Consider the following 24038-nt stretch of genomic DNA (forward strand, 5'->3'; position numbering starts at 1 on the left):
CTCTCTCTCTCTCTCTCTCTCTCTCTCTCTCTCTCTCTCTCTGTATGTGTGTGTGCATGTGTGATTATTTGTTCATTTGTGCAGGCAGACTCACAGGTATATACACATGCATGTGGAGATTAGTGGAAACCTCAGGTGCCAATCATCCAGCATTGTCCCCTTTACCCTTGAGACAAGTGACCTAAAACTCAACAAGCATGCTAATCTGGCTGGGCAGCAAACCTAGGGATTCATCTGTTTAAACCTCCCCAGCGCTGAAATACCATTTCAGTGTGTGGCTTTCTCACATAGGTTCTGGGAATCATACCCAAGCCCTTACATGCTTACAAGGCAAGCATCTAACTTGCAAGCACTTAACTGATTGAACCATCTTGTTAACCCTTTCTTCGAATTTAGAAGACAGTATGTTTCAGTTATAATTACTTTTTAAAAATTATCCAGCTGTTCGAAATGTATAGAAACTATTTTAAAAATATTTTTCTGAAACTAAAAGTATACAAATCACTATGAAAAATGTAAATTTTTAATATTTCTAAGTACACACAAATATTGAGCCTTTCATAGAGTTGTATAATTTTATGAAGAGTTAAGAAAGTAGGTTAATGTGAAATATATCAATACTTTAAATATTCAAAGCCTATTACTTTTTAGTTTGAAATTGTTTTTTAAAGATCTTTATTTTATTTATATTACTGTTTAGTATACATATGTCTCTGCGTCACATGCCTGCCATGCCCAGAAGAGGATGTTAAAGTCCCTGGAACTGACCTTACATAAAGCTGGGAGCTGTTGGTTGTGGGTGTTGGGAATAGGACCAGGGTGCTCTTAACTGCGGAGCTATGTGTTTTGCCCCAAAATAGGTTGTCTTGAATGCAATAAAAACTCAAGTGTGTGGGAAACATTTAGATCAGACTGACACTCGTGGTTTGAGATTTTAATCAGAACCAGCCTCCCTTTACAACACTCCAGATAGTGTTTCCATGCATATACACATGGCTGACCTTGATGATCATCTTAAGACACCTGGGAATATGGACTCTTAATTGTGAAATCGCCTCCATCAGATTGGCTTGTGGGCAAGTCTGTGGGGCATTTCCTTGATTGCTGATTGATGTAGGAGGATTCAGCCTACTGTTGGTAATGCAATCGCTTGGCAGGTGTCCCCAGATCGCTTGAGAAATATAGCTTCACATGAACCTGGGAGCCAGCCAATCAGCACCAACCGCCTATGGTCTCGGCTTGAGTTCCTGCCTTGGCTTCCCTGGATGAAGGGCTGTAATCTGTAAGCCCACTCAACTCTTTCTTCCCTCAAGCTGCCTTTGATTAGTGTTTTCTCACAGTGACCTTGACAACCAAACAAACAAAAACTCTATAATTTCTTTCTGAACTTTCCAAAGTGTTCAAATCACCATCAGCTCACTGATAAACAAAAGAATAGGGCATTCTCCGAACAGGTGCAGCAGCGGCCACCAGGTGACTGGACTGGACTGGCTATGTGCACAGTCTTCGGGTAATGTGCTTGGCAGCCTGACCCCAACTGCTCAGCCTTCCAGCAGAAACAGATGTGAATCAGGCCACAAGTTTGTCACCTCTCCCCTGCCTGCTGCAATCTCAGCCCGAAAGTGCTCATATAATGGAGTTGTCTCATAAAACGTTTGTTGATAGAGCCAACATTATGATCTCGGGCAAGAGAGGAAAACACGAAGAAAGGACAATGTTTTCCTCAATATCTGTTAAACAACTGGCAGGCACTCTTCTCCAAAGCCCAAAGTATATTGACACTGGCACAAAAGAGTCATCTGTCTCTCTGAGGACCCAAGCTCTCTAGAAGGCTAGGGCTGGCACAGACAGCTTGCTTGCCACTTCAGTGTCTGCTGGCACACAGACAGGGAGAAATACCCAGCAGTTCATTCTGATACAACACATGATAGCTACAGAAGCCTCCATAAAAGAGGAAGAAGAAACTATTTTTACAGGGGTATGTGTGTGGGCACACTTGCACGCACACATACTCAGACTCATGATGTTCATGTGTGTATTGCATGTCTTTATATTTTTAAGTGTTCTTATTAAAAATATTTTATTAATTTTTTCCATATTTTAAAAGAGAAGTATTGAGAAAATTCTGACGAAACAAAGATGTTATCTGCTCTCAGATTTCCAGAACATCCCTTGTAAGTTTTTCCTAATGAGTGATATCTAAAGGAAGGCTGGGAAGGCTTCCCAAGCCTCTAGTTCCCTGACAACCACTCGGCGACCCTGCTATTGCCAAGCCCAAGGCAAAACTATCATGTACAGATGTCTCAGACACTAAGACATGAGTAATAACCAAAACATAGCTCATGTGTGTAAGTGTTTCTTAAGTAACTTGAGGACTTTTTTTCTTTAAGCTTCAATTTAGGATCTTAGCCAAGGACATTTTCCCTTCTTGTAAACACAAAAGCTGTAACCTTTTCCTTGGTGGTGCTTAATAGAATCTTTGTATTCATTTTCTTCTAGACATTGAATCTCTAATTCATCTCTAAAATAAGAAATGTTTAATGAGAAAGAAAATTATAATCAATTTCAAAAAAAAAGAAAAACTTTTTTTTTCTTAAAGGTTTCTCTAAAACTCCTGAAAATAAAACCCCTTGTTGAATTGGAGCTTATGATTCATGAACAAGACACTGAAACTCCACATCCCAGATGCATGGTCTTGGGAACATAGCTTTTCAAGTCCAAACCTCAGTTCTCTCATTTGTAAAATGGACCAAGAGTAACACCTACCAGGGAGAATTCATGAGTGTACTGAACGAAGTACAAAGCTCTACACACTATTTTGATATGATAAACAGTCAGGAAGATGTATATACAGATTTGGATCAGATGGGAATACACATAAAAAAGATAAAGGGCCAACCCTACATCCAGAATCATACATTTATCTTTATTTACCTAACATTAATATTTTAATAGAAGTTGCTTAGTAGAATGAAGGTAACGTGTTTGAGTGACAACTGTGGTATAGCAATTAAAGGGAACAATCAAGAGCACAGGTCTGACATACCCTCTTTTCCTTGGCTTTTGTTTTCGTTTGTTCCGATTGACTGCGATTCTGAGCCATCTGGAGACTAAACACAGAAAAGGAGCCACTTAGTCATCTCCCAACTCACAACTGGAGAACATGGTGTTGTAAATAATACCATCCTAACCTTGAGAGAACAAGAAATGTATTCAGACTTATACAAGCCACAGTGAGGGGACAAAGTGCCAAGGTTACCATCAATAGACAATCCTCCAACAAGCGGGTGATTACCTGTAACAGTGAGACATATACCAAACACAATTGGGAACAGAAAAGATGCCAAGAGTACCCCTGTCATGTGAAAAACCACTGTCTAGATGAAGAAGAAATGTTAGCAATATCCAGTAGTAAGTGGATATATGTGGCCTACTGTCACCATGACATAGTATTTAGCAACAACAACAAAAAATTAACTTCCAAATCATGCTTCAACATGAATAAACTCTGAAAATATTATGCTGCGTGAAAGGAATAGTCAGACAGCCATGTATATTATAACTCCATGTTTATGAAAAAGTCTAGAACAGGCAAATCACAAAGACCTAAAGACCCATGTTTGCCTAAATATTCAGTAGAATGTAAGGAGCAATTGCAAGTGGATATGAGCTTACTATGGGAAGCACAATAAAAATGTGTAATAATTGATAGTGATGATAAAGAAATCACTGTATTATACACATCTTTTGACACTGGTTTTAAAATATTTTTATAAATTCACACAAGCATATATTTTGATCATATTCAATACCCCCAGGACCTTCTCTTATTCCCCCTCATTCTCATGGGAATCCCCTCTGATCCCAAACAAGTGTCCTCCTACTTGTGTCTATTTTAGAGAGTGGGGTTGACCTACAAAGATGGCCCTTCAGGGGTTGATAAACATGGTGAGCCAGGATTGACTCCACCCATGCCTGTGGTCAGACAGCAATTCTTCCGTTTCCAGAGGGTTTTAGAAGATCAGGAAAGGGAGTCTCGGGTAAGCATACAAAGAGGCCTATTTGAGTGCATTATTTTTGATAATCACTCTACTGGATTCCATTTCTACATTAAAAATAATTAGCCCTCCTACTTTCCTCTAAACACAATGAACCTCAAGCTGTTAGCCACAAAAGACCCTTCTCCCTCGCCCACAGTTTTACAAAAATCACTAGGGCTGGTGCCAATAAGTCATTAACATATGAACTAGATGCCTGTAGTGCTGAAGACATGAACAGCAAATGGCATGTCACAGACGTGACACATGGCATGGTCAAAGGTATACCTTCGTTGACTGCAATATAACATTCTGCTTCCTTCTGTCTATATGTCTGTAGAGGATTGGCCTTTCATGGCACAGTGAACACAGTCAGGAATTCTTTTTTTTTACTTTTTATTTTTTTTGGTTTTTCGAGACAGGGTTTCTCTGCAGCTTTGGAGCCTATCCTGGAACTAGCTCTTGTAGACCAGGTTGGCCTCTAACTCAGAGATCCACCTGCCTCTGCCTCCCGAGTGCAGGGATTAAAGGCATGCGCCACCACCACCCAGCTTAGGGATTCTACTTTTACATATAGATATATATTTAGAGTATGTGGTCAGAGTGTTTCTGTTAGTAACGGAAGATAGGCATGCAGATGGATACATTTAGGTATTAAATTTCCTGGTGTCAGCATGAACTTCATGCTTACGTGTGGACACAGGAAAAGCTGAATATACATTTATTCCAGAACAGAAGAGCCACAAACAAAGATAGATGCTTTAGGGATGGGGAATGGAAGATCATCTTCTAGAGGACAGTGTATTTCAATTAAAGGTGTCCAGCAAAAGAAAGCATTATCTTAATATGCTTGTGTTATTTCTCTCTTAATGAGACCAGCAGATAATAAAAACCAATTATTTCAGATTCTAAACCACATGGGTAAGACTTTTCCAGGAACTGGCTGTAAAAAATAATGTTTCTTCTAGCATCAAGTAACAACATTTGTCCTCGAGACTGGCAGGAATCCCACACCACAAATTTATTAAAGTTCAGCTTTCTGCCCATTCCTGCTTCACACATTCTCTGAGTTTTCTAGGTGGACAGAGCCAGGGAGAAAGCAATACCTTTTAATTAGGAAAGAAATGTCATATTGTATAGCTTTATCATTCATTTTTTCTGTAACTGGAAACCCAGTTCCGTCCTTCAGCCCTGGTTGATGTCTCAAATAACCACTGGTTAGTAAGCAAACAAGCAACTTATACAAGTGCCTGGAGCAATCTAGTGACCCTGAATTCCTGGAAACGGGCTGAGTTTGATCCACAGCTGGCCATGCAAGGAGAATAATAGCCTGTAACTGAAAGGACTTTTGCAGAAGAGCAAAATGATTGCAAAAAGTAAAGGCTTTCTACACAACAACAGCCCCCAAAAAAGGTGCCTTAAATATAAGCTCTTCCATTTTACTTTTTATGAAGAATCATGAAAATTTTATTGCCCTTTGCTTATACTATAAATGGGTTCTCAAATTCAGGCTGCTCAGCATCAGAGTCATGTTTGGAAGTGGAAATACAGCAGGAGGAAGAACGCTTTAAAGTCAGACAAAATTGGGTTTAGCATCTATGGGACATTGAGCATGTTACTTAAAGTCTATGAACCTCAGCCATAGGATAGCAATGATAACACCTCAGTCATAAGACAGCTGTGTGGATTCAATGAGATAAAGCAGGTGAAGCCATTAGCTCAGTAGCTGTGGCAGCAATTGCTATTGCTAATGTTGTCATTAGAACCATTATTCAAGAATCCTTTTGTTACCCTCCCAATGACTTGTGTGGGTTTTCTAAACCAGAGCTGATGGGGCCAGAAGGCAAATTTTCTGTGCTCTTAAAAACATCATTTAGTTCAGCTGACTTTTCCTTGTTGGTAGCAAGACTTGCATAAGTGTGATCATTTCAGTGCAATGCAAGCCCCTTATTTCCTCACTGATAAGCAATGAATGATCTATCAACTAGCTATTCTGCACAGCACTGTGAGGGCCACATGGGTCTACTACTTCTACCATCTCCCTAAAATCTCTTTATTTACCATTCTTCTGTTTCCACCCCTAATCCAGCATCTTCCATGAAAACACTAACCAGCTGGGTTTGTCTTAACTCAAATCTCTATGCCATGGGAGGTGCCGAAAGTTTGCCACAAAGAGGGTATTCCTTCTCTCAAGGTCCCAACTTCACAGTTCAGGTGCCGTCTGTTTCCTCATACCTCATACCTCACTTCCACTCATTTTTGAGTTGGTTGGAAATTCAAAGATTTCTTCTAGCAATAGTAGATAAGGACCAGGCAGTGGTGGCATATACTTTTATGTACTTGGGAGGCAGAGGCAGTGGGATCTCTGCGAGTTAGAGGCAAACGCTGGCTACAGAGTATGTTCCAGGACAACCAGGGCTACACAGATGAAACCCGTCTTGGAAAACCAAGAAAAGAAAAAAGGAATAACATACTCCCCCCGCCCTGCTTTTCTATCAGAAACAACTGGCAGGCAGGCTGTGTGGAAGGCCTTCACCCCAACTCTGTCACACCCAGTGGTGTGATAGGCACATCTAAATGCTCCCAGGACTCCATCCTACCGACCGCAGAATTTTTGTACTGAATTTGAACTTGCTTAGGTATTTGCCTCCCTGGGTACCTTCTAGAATGGGAAAAGTCAATCAAGAACATTGGCACACTGCCGGCACAGCGCTTTGACACGGGGTAGACACTAGGTGCTCATTCAGTTTGCAATGATCTTGAAGGAACTGGATTGGTTCCGATGAGTCCAAGCATTTCAGCCTTTGCCATCCTATCAGTAAAGAATCTTACTTTTTCTCGTGCTTCTCTCTGTTGAGCAAATATGTCTCTGACGTCAGGAATGTGGTGCTGTTTGTTTTTCTTCCTCAAGGTCTGGGAGACCGTTTCTACCCGCTTCTGAACAGCTGCCGCCTGAGTCCGGGTAAGCGTGGCTAAAAACGCGATGCTATCCTGGGGGTCATCGGCAGACTCTCCAAAGAGATTGGACAACCCAGCCTCCTTGAGCCACTCTTCTTCCAGTTCTCCCTCTACAATGGTTTTGTAAAAGAAAGAAACACGTCATTTTGTAACCATAAAGTATAAGAACGTTCATGTTTTTCAACTATCGGAAATCCTGACTGAAACGCTTCTATTACAACTAAGCCAGTGTTGAGAATCATTATCTGAAACTTGGACAACTGCCATCTACTCTGGCCATAGTGATAGCAAATTTTGGGTCAATTTCATATATACTTAATTAAATTTTTTTTAATTGCTTCACATGTAATTAACCTCCACAGCTTCCTGCATATTAACTAAGGAGGGCGGTACTGCGCTCCTTCTAGAGGCTAGCGAGCCATAAAGAGACAACCTCCTCCAGCGGGTGGCGCAGGAAGTTGGTGCTGAGAGCACACAGGCAGATCTAGTTTCTTGGCTTAAATTCAAGGCTATCTTGGAGTCCAACATTAATCTCTAAAAGGGTTTGTTCTCTCGGTTCTGTGTCACTGGTGAGGCATATGACAAGTTAGTACAAAGAAAAAATATCAGGGCATGGGGGAACTATTCAATTTCAAAATAATTTTTCCAATTTTTTTCTCAAATGAGATAATGGAGATATTAAAGAATTTTTTTAAAGCACATTTCTTTCAACAACAATAACAAAGGAGCTTGTATGAAAACTAACTAGATAATTGATTGAGAACACGGAAAGTAAAAATTCGGCTGTAACTTAAATATAGTTCCTTCCACATCTGTGGTCTCTGCATCTGAAAGATTGAATATATGACTAAACACAAATGTGTCTGAACTGAACATGGGTACAAACTATTTTTTCCTTTTTTTTGTATGTGTTTTATTTGTTTATTTTTCTTGTTGGGGGGTTCGTTTGTTTGTTTTTCTTTAGACACTGTCTCACTACATAGCTCGGGCAGGCTCTAAATTTTTGGTCTCCTACAGCAGACACCTGCAAGCCCTACCTGGCCTGACTAAAGAAGACATTTCAATTATTGTCATTCCCTAAACACAATATCACACCTATATAATGTACTTTAGGATGTTAGCACATACTATGAATAACACGGAACTGATTTAAAGTATACAGAAGTATGTAAATAGGTTTACACAAATTCTGTGTCTTTATAAAAAGACACATATCTGTGGATTTCTGGTGCTCTGGAGGTCCTGGAACCAATCATTCCTAGATACCAAGGGATGCTGTATTTTAAGGCCTAATGAAGCTTGTAAAAAAACAGATGGAAAACCAGTCTAGAGTCATTCCAAGCACCATGTTTATAGAGAGAAATAAAAAAGTAATAGCAGGTCACAAAAGACACAGAAGAGTCTGTAGTCCATTTCAGAAGCTTGACAGCCATGTCATTTTGAACAAGGCAGCCTCAAGTTAATTCTGCCTTTTCCTATGTAAACTAAATGAGGATCACCAGAGCTACTTCAACACTGAAAGGTCAGGACACTTTGCAAATATTATCATCTGTAGCACTAGAGAATGATTTCTGCCTTTCTACACCAGAGCAGCTCCTTGAGTGTAGAAATCAAGTGTCAAAAGCCCTGGCGAGGAGAAAAACAGCCAGTCATTGTCATTACTGCTAAGTAGATAAAACACACCACAGGTGCATAAACCCAGAGTTCTGGGAGGGGGAGGGGTTTGACATTATTATGACAAGGAAAACAAGATGATTATAGCTGTTAGTACATTAAAAACAGAAGAAAAACAAACTATATAAAACCTAAGAAAAGCAGGCATGGTGGCTCACTCCTTTAATCTCAGCACAAGGGGCAGAGGCAGTCAGATCTCCATGAGTGGAGGACCAGCTTGGTCTATATGGTGAGTTCCAAGACAGCCAGGGCTACATAGTGAGATCATGTCAATAACAGTAATAATAATAATACCCAAGAAAAATGAGTATATATAATTATGCCCATTGTTCTTCATCATCTGTGAATTCAATTTAACTTTGGAGATTTCTCAAACAGCTAAAGGTACATTCCTACACATAAGACTTAAATGTGTGTTTCCTACTGAGCAACTGGCAAGTTGCTTTTGTCTTAAAACACACACTAGAAGATGATATTTATTAATTATTCCAAATAAGATACATTTTTCTTATAATGTATTTAGAAAAGAATGGCAGAAAAATATATGAGAAATCAGATTGGCTGATATGATTTTCTTTTTTCAATCTGAAAAATATTAAACTAAGGCAAGTATCCAAGCCTGGTACAGTGACACATACCCGTGACCCCAGCTCTTATAAGGCTGATGCAGGAGAATTACAAGTTCAAGGTAATTCTGGGCTACATAGTGAGATCCTATGTACGAAGAGTGCTGAAGCTGACCCAGATTACTACTGGTAAATTATTTTTAAAGCAACATTGTAGCAAAGGAGAAAACCCTATTTATAGAGTTACTTTAATTCATTGCTTCATTGACTCTAAGTTAAAGATGTCTGTACTAGTGGACCACAGAACTGATTATAACTATCTTTTGGCATTTATATATCTACTGATACACCAACATATATATACAAGTTCATGGAGAGCATAGAAAGAAAGAAAGCCACAGTTTTGATGACAAAATCTGGCATCACAAATATGATGATATCCTTAATTTTAATTTTTAAAATTTTAAAGTATTAAAGGAATTAGTAAAAAACTTAAGAAAAAAATATTTTAAAAGTCAAGTATTGCATGTTTTCTCCAGAATATCAAGTATAATAGTGAATGAATTATATATAAAATACCATTGGGAAGAAATGTGAGCAAAACCTATATGTTAAATTCTAGAAAGAAGCAACTAAGGGAGCGGAAAATGCTAATGCTATCTTCTAGCATCCAAATCTGCACCCTGCCATCGGCAAAGCAGACTGTGCTGTTTTCAGTCTGGATACTGTGCTGAGTGATACAGGACCAGGTCTACCTAATGTCTCAAAACTTCACGGGTGTCTTATGCACATCTGCAATGTGCAAATCTATTGGCTAGAAACCAGAAAAATAACCTCAAAGGCTGAAAGGATTACCATATATGAAAAAGGAGAATGAACTTATTTGTTCTTCCTTAAAGCAGAAAGAGCTACACCAGCTAAGTCTCAGTAAGAAGAAAACAGACTGCAAACCAGCAGAGTTCTAACAAATCCAGCTACTTAACAAATAGAAAAACAGAATCAATGCAACATAAAGAGCCGGCCACCACCATCCACACTTCCTGAAGACCAAATAGCCATGAGGCTAGGATATTGTGGAAGGAATTAAAGTCAGCATGGATGATTTTAAACAGCAAGTCTAACTCACTGAATCTTTAATGGAACGAACTTAGCCATTGTTATAAACTGAGTTTGCTCACAACACTTGTACCTGGTAATTGGACTTAAATCTGCTGCAGCTTAGTAACCTTCAAGTTCAAAGGCAACTACTTGGGGTCTGTTCTCTTCCTCTCTGGACATCCATTTTCTACTAATACACATGCGTTTTATTCACTTAGTCATTACCATCAGGTTCTTTGACAACAACGGCCTCTTGACCTTCCTGGCGATTTTCATGAGACTTCTTGATATTTTCTAGTTCCGTCCAATAGTCTTCCATGGACAATACTTCATCCAAAGAGTCCTGGGAACCCGATCGATCAAATGGAAGCCTCTCTTTAACTTTGGTGGAGCTTTCTTGGTTCATGGTGTACTGGCCATATCTGCGACTATAAATACAGAACAAAATATGGTTCATTGCAGCATGAGAAATGAGTACTATTTCCAAAATATCACAACACCAAGGTGGGAAGTCTGGGAACGAAAGTTCACCCTTGCTTTGTTAACTCATGGTCAGTGGCACCAACAGGGAAGCAGTCTGATGACTCATCTCAATTTCAGGCTCTACAGAAAAGAAGAACAAAGAACCAGGAGCAACTACTAACTTACACTTTCACTTAGATTCATTTAAATCTAAAATTTTATATTTAGAAAGCAATGAAGTGAGGCTAAGTTATTGGCTATTCACAAATAAATTAGGAACACATTTTATAGAATGCATAATTTTTTAGCCATTACATGTATATTCAAACTCAATCAACTTATAGCCAATCACTGCCTCCAGTAAATAAAGGGTTAATTTCAATTTCTATCTCAATTTTTGGTGCTGAAATATATAGAAGTTAACTTACAAAATTTTCTGTTCTAATCTACTGAAGAAAGTACTTTTAAAACAATAAATGGACTCATGACTTGTAAATAATTTCTAACATGGCTAAATACTCCTTTACTGGAAATTCTGAACAAATTAAAATTGTCTCTTGCTATTTATGAACAAAAGATAAATTGGTATGCGACTTGTTTCCCTTACATTTCTTTATTGGGCAGGAGAGGGTTCATGAGTCACGGAGAGCATGAGGAGGTAAAGGACAGTTCAGGAAAATTAGTTCTATCTTTCCGTGCTGTAGGTCCCAGGGATTGAACTCTGATCACCAGGCTTGTCAGCAAGTGTCTTTACCTATTGACTGCCTTATTGGCCCTTCAGTGAGATTTTTATGAGTTAAAGTAAACTAGTTTTCATGATACATCCCACCTACTTCTGAAATGGAACTATGATAATTTGCAATAAAAAACTATGTAAAATAGAAATTTTTATCCTTGTAATTTACAGATAGAAAGAAAACAACCCTTAGGTACCTCAAAAAAGGTACATTTTCATCTCTGGAGTCTTCACTTTATATAAAATTCTTTTCTTCTTAAAGACTACAATTTGAGTGGGGATAATAATTGGTAGAAGAGTTTTATTATTCTAATTTCAAATGCTTTTTTATCTCCCAAGAACTACTAAGAAGCAATACTTGCTAGACTGGTTTTATTTCTTGTACATATTGAAAATAAAGAGAAGCATAATAAAATAAAATTCTTTAGTATTCCATGACTCATAGTCTCATATTGAAACTGGTCTTTCTGATATTTAAAAGAGTAAGACCCTAACACTATGTGAAGGAGCGGGTTCCTAAACTCTGACAAGTCCATCTGGTTGGATTCCAAATGGTTTGTTATGGGGGAAAAAAAGAAGGCAAAGAACGTGTGAAAAAAGGGAGCACAACCAAGCCGTTAGCTGTGATATGCTACCAGGCTGTGATATGGTACCAGACAAGTTATATTCATTAAGGCTGGTTCTTAGATCTTCAGTACGTTATTATTGTGAGAATAAAAAGAAGGATCATTGACAAATCCCCATGGAATAGGGTATAGAACCCTACCCTAGTCATCTCAACACTCAGTAGACTAAGCCAGCAGGATTGCAAAGTCAAAGCCACTTTGGGCTGTACAGTGAGATGCCCTACCTCACAAACAATACCTCTGGTTTCCTGCCATCATCCTGGGTGGGCTTCAGGGACAGGGTTAGCAAGAGGAAGTGGAGAGAATGCCTGACAATCTCTTTCATTCAGTGTCCATCATCGGCCTCCTTCATCCTTAACTCAAGGGCTCCTCCTCCCTTCTAGCCCACTCAGCCTGTTTACGTCACTGGGTATGCAACTGCCAAGCCAGGTGACTGGCCCCATTTATCACTGTGGAGTCCTGCTGTCCCTGTAGGATTTTCAGTCTTGATTTGTAAACTGTTCATAAAATGTCAGCCCTCTCACGAAGGTTTGCATTTCCAGGTTCAGAAGCTTCACTCAGCTGTGTGGTCCACCTCCTTAATCAGCCTGTCTAGATAGCTAAAGCAGATTCACTGTGCTTCCCACCCGTTTTTGTTGTTGTCTCTTTCATGACAACTTTGCAGGCATCACGGCTTTGCTTTTGTTTTCTCTCTCATTAGATGATAAAATTGACTGCCATTTTCTTGTTTTCTACCTCTGGCTCTATGGTCCCTGTTGAAGACCACAATAAGTCCTATGAACTGTGAGAAGTATAATAACTAATAATACCAAATAATGTAGATTACCTGCACACAGGAAAGTGGTGCACCTGAACAGAAGAACATTAAGTCTTTCACTCCTGCTGAAATGTGTTTGCTCTGGCAAGAAAGTTCCAGTAAATTTCCATTAAGATAGCATGTGCAGAAAAATTTGAGGGCACTGAGTTATAGCGTTGTTACATAAACGTATCTTCTCTGTCAAGCCCTGCCTTCCAAACATGCACATAGCACCAATCTCATACCTCAGAGCTGATGAAGTGACTCAATACTGTGACTTTGCTAGGATTTGGCTGCTGAATCAACTTGTGATAACTGGAAAATCCATGAATCATGGGCCTTTTCCATTCTTTTCCTTTTTCTTTTCCTTTTGTATCACTGGTGAGTATTGTTGGATCATATTTTCTATTTTAAATATTAGGGTGAGAATGGGATAAGCAAATATTTGGCAATAAACCACTCTGCTGAATTCTGTCAATCTAGTTTTTTTTTTTCTTCTAATGCAAACATTTCTTTCTGGTGAGGCCAGCTAGTAGGCTGTCTCACATCTTTTGAGGACATACTTAACTTTTATCCTTCAGGGAGACTAGAACCGTCTTAAAGCTGCCCTGATAAGTGACCAGTTACTCGATTTCCTCTTTTTTATTTTAAGGACTGTGTCTTATCTATTAACACTTATTCTGAAAATTGAGTTCACAATCATAAAGCACCATCTGCTAGGTGTAATGAAGCCGAATAGAAGAGAATTCATCTCCACACGACCTCAGCTGGTAAGTGGTGCTGAAATCAAGGAAACAAAGACTCTACCACAGGCAGCTACCAACTGCCCCAAGGACCTGCTGTCAAACAGCCCTTCAGGTCCTTTCCTTCCCTCCAGCAGCTTCTGTGAGGCTTCGAGCAATCCTGCCTCACTCATCTCCAGCAACTGCAATAACCAAAATGAAAATAGTCCTCTCAGAGAAGTTGTCTGCCAGTAGCTCCCAGTCTTGTTGTGCATACGTCATGCTCTTTCTAATACACACATTGCCCTTGACCTTTTCTCATGGCCACCAAAACCACCAAGAAATATTTACTTTCACCGACTCTTACGGGTCTTCATGGAATGTTCTTTTTCAGCCTTGCTACCATGTCTTCTATGCTTATAAAGGTAACTGAACCTTTACTGTATTGATGTGGGATTCCCCTCTGCATGCTGTGAATATCATTGGTTAATAAAGAAACTGTCTTGGCCCTGTGCAGGGAATAGAGGTAGGCAGGGAAAACTAAACTGAATGCTGGGAGAAAGGAGGTGGAGTCAGGGAGAAACCATGTAGCCCCACTGGAGACAGACGCTGGGAACTTTACCCAGTAAGCCACAGTCATGTGGCAATACAGAGATTACTAGAAATGGGTTAAATTAATATATAAGACTTAGCTAAGAGCTAATGGGCCAATCAGTGATTTAATTAATACAGTTTCTGTGTAATTATTTCAGGTCTGAGCTGCTGAATAGCCAGGGACAAAACAAGTAGCCTCCTCTTCCAACACTATATTTTCCCCAGGTATAACTTATCTCAGTTTGCCTTAATAACTTTTTCACGTGATCAGAAAATTTTAAATGCATCTATATTCTTCAAGGTATTAGGAATGCCTATTTTTGCTTGTGTTTTTGTTCTTTTAGATACAGAGTCTTGCTATATAGCCCCTACTGGCCTTATACTCACTCTGAAGACCACACTATCCTTCAACTTGCCATCGACCCTTTTTGGCCTCCCAAGTGCTGAGATTCCGGGCATGTGCCACCACATACAGGTTGTTATTTCTTTTGTCACAGTGAATGCAAAAATGATTGGACAATTTGTATTCTACAGGAAGGTAAGGCTGTCATTGGTGATGCCACAGTAGACTGATCGATGACTCATCCTCCTGTCAGTTCAGCCAGCAGAGATGTAGACACCCGAGCACCAAATGATTCTCCCACTGCTTTACTCCGTGATCTTTGGTAGGTCACTCACCTCTACTTCTTCATCTTCCTACCTTTAATAGAAAGCTACCAACAGCACTGAGGTCAGGAAGTCACTCCATGGTAAATATGTTAACTAGGAGATCCTGTATTTAACCCTCCTACCTGCAACAAACAAGAGCCTTAGTCTGAAGTCCTACCAGAGTGTCTCATGCTTAGTCATGAGAAGAAAGTCATAGCCATGGTGTCCTTCCTAACTGCATACAATTCCCTCCTTTATGTCTTAATAAGGCTACTTGTGCTCTCTTCTAAGACTCAGAGGAATCACTTATCCTCTAGCCCAGTTCTCAAACTAGGATGACAGAGACCCCTTTACATAGGCAAAAGGTTTTAAGAATAACCAGAAAGCTTTCCCTTGTGTATGTTTTATCTATTGTTATTACATGAGGTATTAAAAGTGAAAAAATAAATATAATTCATTTACAAAGAATATAAGTTTTCAGAAGAAGGAAAAAAGGAGGAGGAAGAGGAGGAGGAGGGGAGGAGGAAGAGGAGAAGAAGAAGAACGCTACATCCTTTCAGGCAAACCAATAACAAATGAACAAAAACTGAGATGATATACCTTTGCCCCATGCCATGTGGCTGGGGCAGGCAGAACCCAACAGATCACAGTCTGGGCTTTGTAGCCTTTCCCAGAAGAGGACTCCAGCAACATCTCTGCACCAAATTGGAGCCTGCCCAACACCTCTGGGCATTATTATCTCTTTGATGAGGAAGCATGGTTCTGCCCAGCACAATGAGGGTCTAAGTGGGACAAGGAGACCCACACCGGGACCTGGGGCACTGTGCCCAGAATACTGGCCCACTACCTGGCACTGCAAGGTGCCATGCAGATCGGCACTACTATGAAGAGCAAATATATGGTGTGTGGCATGGGAGAGAGACACCGAATGGTTCCTATCCTGTGGTATATCTGAAGAGGCAAAAAGGTGAGGAGTGGGTTGAGGTGGATGGCTTGATTGCCACTCAGAGCCATGGTGATATCTGGGCCTGGGTAACTGCTGGGGCTCATGTCTGAATTCATGACTCTGATGCAGCCTTGGTCTCCTGTTGTTGATCGTAGCTCCTGATGCCACAAAAGGCAGAAAAAATAGAGCTGCACAGAATCAGGCCCACCCCTGTCTGCCATGCTAGGGAGAACTGGTCCTGCCCCTCACTGGCTGAAGAATTTAAGGTTGAGAGGATCTTGCACCTCATCTGGGCAGCACAGTAGAACTGACCCTATTCACTTGGGCATGAGAGAACTGTCCCTGAGGGTGTGAGAATGAGATAGAAGGTCATGGCCCTCTTGGACAACATGTGGCATAGGTGAGGGAAAGGTACCCTCCTCACCATACCACTCACCACTTGCAGCAGGTTGAGGGACCTAACTCAACCCCTTATCAACTGCAGCACTCGGTAGAATGAGTCCTGTGTCTTGCCCCTTTACCAGCTGCAACACTTGAGGAGAACAGACCCTACAGCTCCTCTGGACAGCACGGTGGAACTGGCCCTGCTGGAGGAGGTGTGGGTCAGGCAGCCCTGAAGTTGTGAGCATGGGAGAGCTGTCCGCATTATTCATCTGTTATGTGGTGATGTGGTGAGAGACAGAGGTCCCCCTTTACTCCCAAGTCCCTTGCTGCCTGCAACAGATGAAGGAGGCGACCCTCCCCCCATCCCTTAACAGCTGCAACACTCAGGAAAGCGGGCTCTGATCCTCTCAATGGCAGCACAGAACTGACCCTGTTGGCAGAGGAACGGGTGAGTTTGACCTAAGCCTGTGAGAGTGAGATAGCCAATCATACTTCCCCCTTGTGAGCCATGTGGTGGAGAGAGCATGGGAAAGATGCCCCCCCTACCTTGCTTCTGCCACCTGGCTCTTAGCAGCTGCAGCACTAGGGAAAGTGGGCCCTGCACCTCTCTTGGGCAACACAGTAGAGCTGGACCTGATGGGCCAAGTGTGGGAGATCAAAACTTGAGGACATGGAAGTAGGAGAAATGGCCCCTCCCCTTGCTTATTGCTGCCAGGGGTGAGCAATGTTGGAGAGCTGAGGACAGGGGATAGCTGGCAGGCTGACCAACCCTGCAACTACTCAGGCCCAGAACCAGGGTTATGAGATGACCCACGCCAACGTCCACCCCATCCATGATCTACAAGAACATATGAAGGGGCCGGTCCTGCAGACCCAAGGCTGCAGGAGGATCTTCACAAAACAGGGCAACAGCAGCATATCCAAGAGGAGTCCCAGTGAGAACCCAGCATGGGCAGTGTAGCAGAAAATAGAGGCCTGGAACCAGACCAATGACTCTTTGTAATGAACACTTCCAAGTAAAGATATATTGACAAAAAGGTTTACTGTGTGATTCCCTGTGTCACACTGCAGGTTCCATGATGAAATATTTTTTTTCCTTTTCTCTATTTTCTTCTTTCTTTTTTCTTCAATTTTATTTTGGTTTTTTTTTTGAGGGGGGGCATTGCAAGGGCAGAGGGTGGATATGAAGGGATTGGGAAATGAATAGGATAGAGATGCATGATATGAAAGGCTCAAAAGACACAAAAAATAAATAGAGAGAAAGTTTAAAAAGATTGAGATGAACATCACTGTCCTATGTTTGTGGAATAGCCTGAAATGTCCAGCTTCACCGAGGTATCTGGATGTTCACATCTGCTGGGGCGGTCTATCCCTAGATATATCTGTACCCCATGTCCTGAGTCCCCCCACTATGTGTTCACAACAGAATGAGAACCAAAGAAACAAATGGAATCCTAGTGACACTATGAAAATGGTTTAGATTGTGAGTCTTCTGAAAGGATTCTTAGATTCCCCATGTCTCCAACCACGCCTTGAAAACCACCGCTCTTCCACTTCTCGAATACACCCCTAATGGATCTGACAAGGGGACATATTATTCTGCAGGCAATATTCCAGAAATCCCTACTGAGAGAAGCAGGGATGCTTTCCTAGTGCCTCTTGACCTACTTCTTTGTTTGTTTTCATTTAGTTTTACAGGCTTTCATAAAAAACTGGGATGTATTCCAATAGTATCTTCATATTGATACTATAATGACAAAAAATAAATATATCATTTCAAAAGCCCCACCTTGCCAATGTCCTTAATCATACACTCATATCCATCCCTGATAAAGGGTGAGCCTCTTTCCCGACATGGAGTTTGACAATATATATTTACCTCTTTGCCCCTTGGTCATCCCTGGTCTCTTTCTAAAGTCACCAGAAGGCAGAAGTATTTGTAACTATAGGATGTGAACTGGAATGCATATTTAGTAATCTGGTCCCATTTTTATTTTTTGCACTCTACCTCCTTAAGGCTTAGAAAACAATACTTCAAAGTATGGTTCAGGCATGTTTTTGAATTAAAAGAAAGTGGAAAGCCTTAGGACCTTCCTCTGAAGCAAAGGCTATCTAATTTTCTCTTCTTTTTTTCTGCCCCAAAGCATGCAAGGACTTTCTCACATTCTCTCCCCTAAAAGAGTAAACATCTTCTCAATGAAATATGATCTCTTTAAGCATACTCCCTAGGAACCTCACCAAGTAACTAGGAAACATTAACCGTTGGAGAGGAAAACGTGCCAACAACCTTCACTATGCCCAGATGGGCTCTCCATCAATTTCTACGATGATGCAATTTGCAGGATTTCTAGAGAAACTTTGTGTGTGTAAGATCACATTTTACATTGACAGCTTGCTTCCTTAACTGGGGGTAGCCATCCCTAGAGCTGAGAGCAACTTGGTCCCAATTTGTGGTTTCCCTTTGGGGCTCATTTATTTCTACTAAAAATCATTTAGTATCCCCTGAAGGTGTCAACGACTCTCTGTGCTGTAGAATAATTCTTCTGTACACGGTGTGAATATATGTCGATATGATTGGTTTAATAAACAAGTTGACTGGCCAATAACTGAACAGGATGGTTAGGTGGGAAAGCCAAACTGAAAAAGATGGGAAGAGGAGGGACAGAGGCAAAAAGGAGACACAAAACAGAAAGTGAGTTGGACACACAAAATGGGATAGAGGTAAAAGCCATGAGCTTCGGGACAGCATATAGGTTAATAGAAATAGGCGAAGTTGTAAGAGCTAGTTATTAACAAGCCTGAGCTATTGGCCAAGCTTTTATAACTTATATTAAGTCTCTGAGCCAATTATTTGGGAGCAGGCAGTCAGGACAGGAAAACTCTGCCTACATCTCTGGCTCTATTTCTTTCTCCCCCATTAGAGAGTATTTAGTTTCATTCATACGACCTTCTCTAAGTTGCACATCTTAAAGCCTCTGATGCACACAACCACATTAAACACATGCACACACCCTTTTTCCTGCCAATCTGTCCATTGTCAGTGATTGTCACAGGACCTTCGGAAGGACACGGAGAGAATCTCTCATGTCTTCAGGGCTGCATGCAGTGCTTCAACTCTGACTGTTTACTCTGTCTCTTTCAGAGGCAAAAGATTTGTGACCTTTGTTTTTTTGAAGTCCTTGGATAGTAGTCCATAGTTTTGTATATTTTATTAAAAAATTCCTTCTAAATATGAAAAAAAATGACTACATCTGCCATCATATTTCTTACCCTGTTTACTACTTTTACTATCATCATCATTAGTGGCGGGGGGGGGTTGCATGGCCTATGTATGGAGGTCAGAGGACTATTTTGGGAAGTTACTTCTGTTCCTATGAGTTGGAGGATGGGAGATGAACTCAGGCCAGTAGACTTATTAGCACGTACATTCACTCACTGAGCCATTTTGAAACTTTCTTTCTGCCTTACCTTTATTTCTATACAAGAAGTAACCAGAGTAGGGAACATAAAACAGAAGAGTCACGTTTATTTTGTATCTTAGCCTAATCAGAGCAAAATCTTGCAACTCAGACCACGATATTGTTATTAATCATAATAATTGCACATATTTTATATAAAATCACACTTATTGAAGCATAAAGATAGTATTATAACAGATTTTAAAACATTCTCATCCTTTTCTAGATGCGGTAATAAGTTCTGGGGACTAAATCTTTCTCCAAGTTAACTCAGCAAAGGATGGGAAAACTTGGGTTAACAAAATCATTTCTTTTTCAGGGATCAGTTTTATTATACCAAAGAGACTCACAAAAAAAAGACCTTGGTTCTGTCTCAAGAGTTGCAGTTTCCTGAGCTTAGGGTGCACATAGCTAGACCACATTTCTTGATAAAATTGTCTATATTTAACATCCTTAAATGGCTGTTATTGTCATTGTGATGGTCCATCTAAGTTGATTGGATACATAATCACCTAATAGATAAGCCACTGGGCACAACTGAAAGGCTCTTCTTGATCAAGTTATTTTACATGGGGAATCATGCTTTGAATGTGTACGATACATTCCAGCAGCATCCAAATCAAAGAAGGCCCTGGGGGAAAGCTTTACTCTCTTCTTTCCACCTGTTTCCTGCCTCTTCCCACATCTGGCAAGGTCATCTACTGTCTTAGCTACGTTTCTATTACTGTGAAGAGATGTCATGGCCAAGGCAACTTATAGGAGTATGCCCTTAATGGGGGCAAAGCCATCGTGGTGGGGAGCATGGCCACAGGCAGGTAGGTATGGTTCAGGAACAGTAGTGGAAACCTTACTCTTATCCATAAACTTGAGGCAGAAAGAAAATTAACTTGGGAATGGTGTGTACTACAGAAACCTCACATCTTACCCCCTAGTGACAATGTCTTCTTCAACAAGACCACAAGCCATAATCCTCCCAACTACTAATCCAAATATACAAGCCTATGGGGGCCATTCTCATTCAGTCTAGCACAGCTGCCCTATTGCCATCTCACTATCAAGTTCATCTACCCAGTCAGTACTGCTGCCTCTGCTGTTGACTCTGCTTCGTATCAACCAAATGATCTGTGAAAAACCAAAGGTCTCTGGCCAGGGCTTCTCTCCAGTGTGACTCAAAGACCCGCCTGGACTGAGACTCTGGGCCACCCTTTATCCTGTAGGGTCCAAACAAAAAAGTCCCTTTCTGTCCTTTTAGCAAAAGCCTTACTTACATCTTGTTCACAACTAAAGGTACCCAAACAAAGCAACTCTGATAGAACTTGAAGGTAGGGGCTAAAGGAGGACAGACTGCTATCATCTGTAGCATCGGGTGGGTGCTGCTTGTCTTATTTTATGAATCCCCTCCCCCTTACCTCTGGTAAATCGTCATGGAAGCATGTCAATGTCTAATTCCTTCTCAAGGAGCCCCACGTCTCCCATTCCTCTCATTTCTCTTTCTTCTTTCGGGAGTTGGAGAGACCAAGAAGTGGATGGCTGGTGCCCACTGAGTTAAATCTTCTTTCCTGGCGTCTGCAGTTCAGTGTGCATGGCCGCTGTTTGCATGTGACCATGCCCTCTCCCAGACACACTTCCTGATCTTAACCTGAGAGACTCAGTGACCAGACTTTCACTTCTTTCTGACAGTGAGTCACACTTTTACGTCATGGCAAGCCTAGAGCCAAGTTTAGTCTATGAGCTCCCTTCTAAGGACAGGTTCAACCTGGTCAACTGATTTATTGGTCCCAACAATAGAAGGGACTCTAAAGAAAAACTGGGTTCCAATTTCATGAGCCACTTCACCTTTATTCTTGGGGCGTGCCTAAGAACGTTTGCTTCAGGACTCTTGCAGACAATTGGGTGGTCCATCACCCATAGAGGAAACATTCTGGATGGATGTTGTCCCTTAATGACCCTCCATGGGTTGTACATTCTTCATTTACTCTAACTCATCCCTGAGATGTACTCTTCAAAATTAGTGTAAATTCTGGGTTTAAAATCTCCTAAGTGGCTTCTCTTCTTTTGCAGTAATATGTGACCTTTGTAGACTCTCAGAAGACAAGTAATACTGGCCCCTTAATGTCATGCTGACTCACAATATCATTCTATATCTCTGACATTGTTAAAGAAAGGACTCTGAGATTCCTATATTCAGGTCTTCATGAACTTGTCATAGGACTATCCCTTGTAGGAAAGATGTAGTAAATTCTTTCTAGATCTCCTCTAACAGTAGCTTGCCTTCCTTAAACCCAGCCCCAAATGAAAATCTTGAGGATTCCCCTTTGGATGCATCCAAGTTCCTGCTCAACCTAGAGCCTAACTCCTCTCTCTGGGTCACCAGCCTCCCAACCATTCATGTGGTAAGCCTCTGCCTTTCCCCTCCCAACTCCTCTCCTGCCTTTAGTTCCACCCTTTGTCTATGGAACCTTCTTCCCATCTGCCTATTCCCTTTACCCAGATGTACTCTATCCCTTCCACACTGACTTCTGGACTTATTTTAGGAGGTCAGGGAACAACTAGAAGCCATACTCATTCCGTAGGAAAGCATTCTCCTCTTTTTGATGTGACTGATGGGGTTATCGTGACACCATCTGGATTCATGCCCTTTTCTCTGTGTCTGATGTATCTCAAATCTAGTTCAAACAAATGTTAACTAGATAAGATGTCTACCTTCATTATAATGCAAATGTCTGTGACCCTTGACCTCACCTGGCAAGACATTTTTTAATATTTAGTTATTTATTTATTTTTATTATGTATACAATATTTTATCTGTGTGTATGCCTGCAGGCCAGAAGAGGGCACCAGACCTCATTATAGGTGGTTGTGAGCCACCATGTGGTTGCTGGGAATTGAACTCAGGACAATACTCTTAACCGCTGAGCCATCTCTCCAGCACCTGGCAAGACATTTCTATCATTCTGATCCACCTAATATACTCTTAAGATAGAATAGGAATTTCATCTTTTGCAGATTTAGAAGCCTTAATCCATGCACAGCCAGACCAGACTTCATTGCGGTTAGTAACTGGATACAGAACCATGCTAGTCATAACAGGCCGGGGGTAGAGAAGATGATAGGGGAAGGACCTACCAGAACTACATGATTGCCTGTCTCTTAGGAAGAATAAAAAAGGCTGCTATATATGCTGTTAGCTTATAACAAATTACAAGAGCTAGCACAGCCACTTTCAGAAATCCCTCCCACAGGACTAGAGAAACACTCAAATCTCATTGGCCTGGCTCTTATTGAGTCCTCCTCATGTCTCCACTTGCTGTCAATCAAGCTACAAGGCCCACCCCTCTGATCCTCTTGGAGTTCTTCTTTTTCCTTTTCTGTAAGGGCAAGGTCAAGCCTATGTATTGACACCTTTAGACCCTAATGAAGAGCCAAGAGCCTTTTCCTTGCCTTTCTAAACTTAACTACATACTTTCACAGGCTTAGCTCATTCCTTTCCCTCCCTTCCCACTCTAAAAGCCCCATCTCAGAGGGCAATCGTCTTAAACCCTTTCCTTCTGAGATAATTCTGAAGCCATTGCTCAGCTAGCATGATCATTTCTGTTAAGTTATGTCCTGTTCACAAGCCCTTCCTGCAGCATCACTGGGCACCTACGCTGGGCCTAGGACTTCTCATCTTCACAATTGCTAGTCCACACCTTCCATCTGTCTTCCTGAAATCACGTTATGGTATCCCTTTTAACCATTGTGACTTTGGGGATCCTCCCTACTCCTATTTGTAAACTGACATTTCCTTTCCCGACTGCCTGATCCCACATAACAGACTCAGAGACCAAATATGAATTATAAATGCTTGGCTGATAGCTCAGGCTTTTTACTAGCTAACTCTTACATTTAAATTAACCCATATTTCTATTTATACTTTGCTATGGGACCCATGGCTTGTTACCTCATTATTTACACATTCTGCTTGTTTGGCTGACTGGCTGGCGTCTCTTCTGACTCCACTCTCCTTTTCATCATCCTCAGTTTGGTTTTCCTGACTAACTTCCTGCCCCACTACCGCCGTGTCGGCTTTATATAAACCAGTGATATATATTCATAGTGTAAAAAAGGATTGTTCCATAGCACCTACTTCCACATCTTATAACCAACTCCCCTGTTACGTTTTCCACAGTCTCATCAAACAATACAACTCAGTCTTCACAGAGGACTGCAGGATTGGCCTGTGCTTAACTCCCAGATGAATTGGCAGCACCTACCCAGCCATTCCATTTGTGAAGTCATCATCTACCCTTCAACCTTAATCAAATACATATCCCCTGGCTTCTCTAACATGCTA

The 24038-nt window shown here is 41.1% G+C and overlaps 1 protein-coding gene across 4 annotated transcripts in view; it reads right to left on the minus strand.

The window, feature by feature from the left end:
• The window catches only part of Arhgap18 (Rho GTPase activating protein 18), a 220621-nt gene that overhangs the window by 56129 nt on the left and 140454 nt on the right, over positions 1-24038 (minus strand). For 3 of the 4 annotated variants that reach the window (XM_026786410.1, XM_005360897.2, XM_013351448.2), the window contains exons 2-4: positions 10559-10761; positions 6870-7105; positions 3047-3110 (exon numbers count right to left, since the gene is read on the minus strand). In XM_026786410.1, the coding sequence (XP_026642211.1) occupies positions 3047-3110; positions 6870-7105; positions 10559-10761 (503 nt within the window). Of the gene's footprint in view, positions 1-3046; positions 3111-6869; positions 7106-10558; positions 10762-21114; positions 21152-24038 lie in introns of those variants that run through there. The other variant, XM_026786411.1, reaches the window with a different exon arrangement.

Source organism: Microtus ochrogaster, linkage group LG4 (genome assembly GCF_000317375.1).
Source record: "Microtus ochrogaster isolate Prairie Vole_2 linkage group LG4, MicOch1.0, whole genome shotgun sequence".
NCBI classification, from domain to species: domain Eukaryota; kingdom Metazoa; phylum Chordata; class Mammalia; order Rodentia; family Cricetidae; genus Microtus; species Microtus ochrogaster.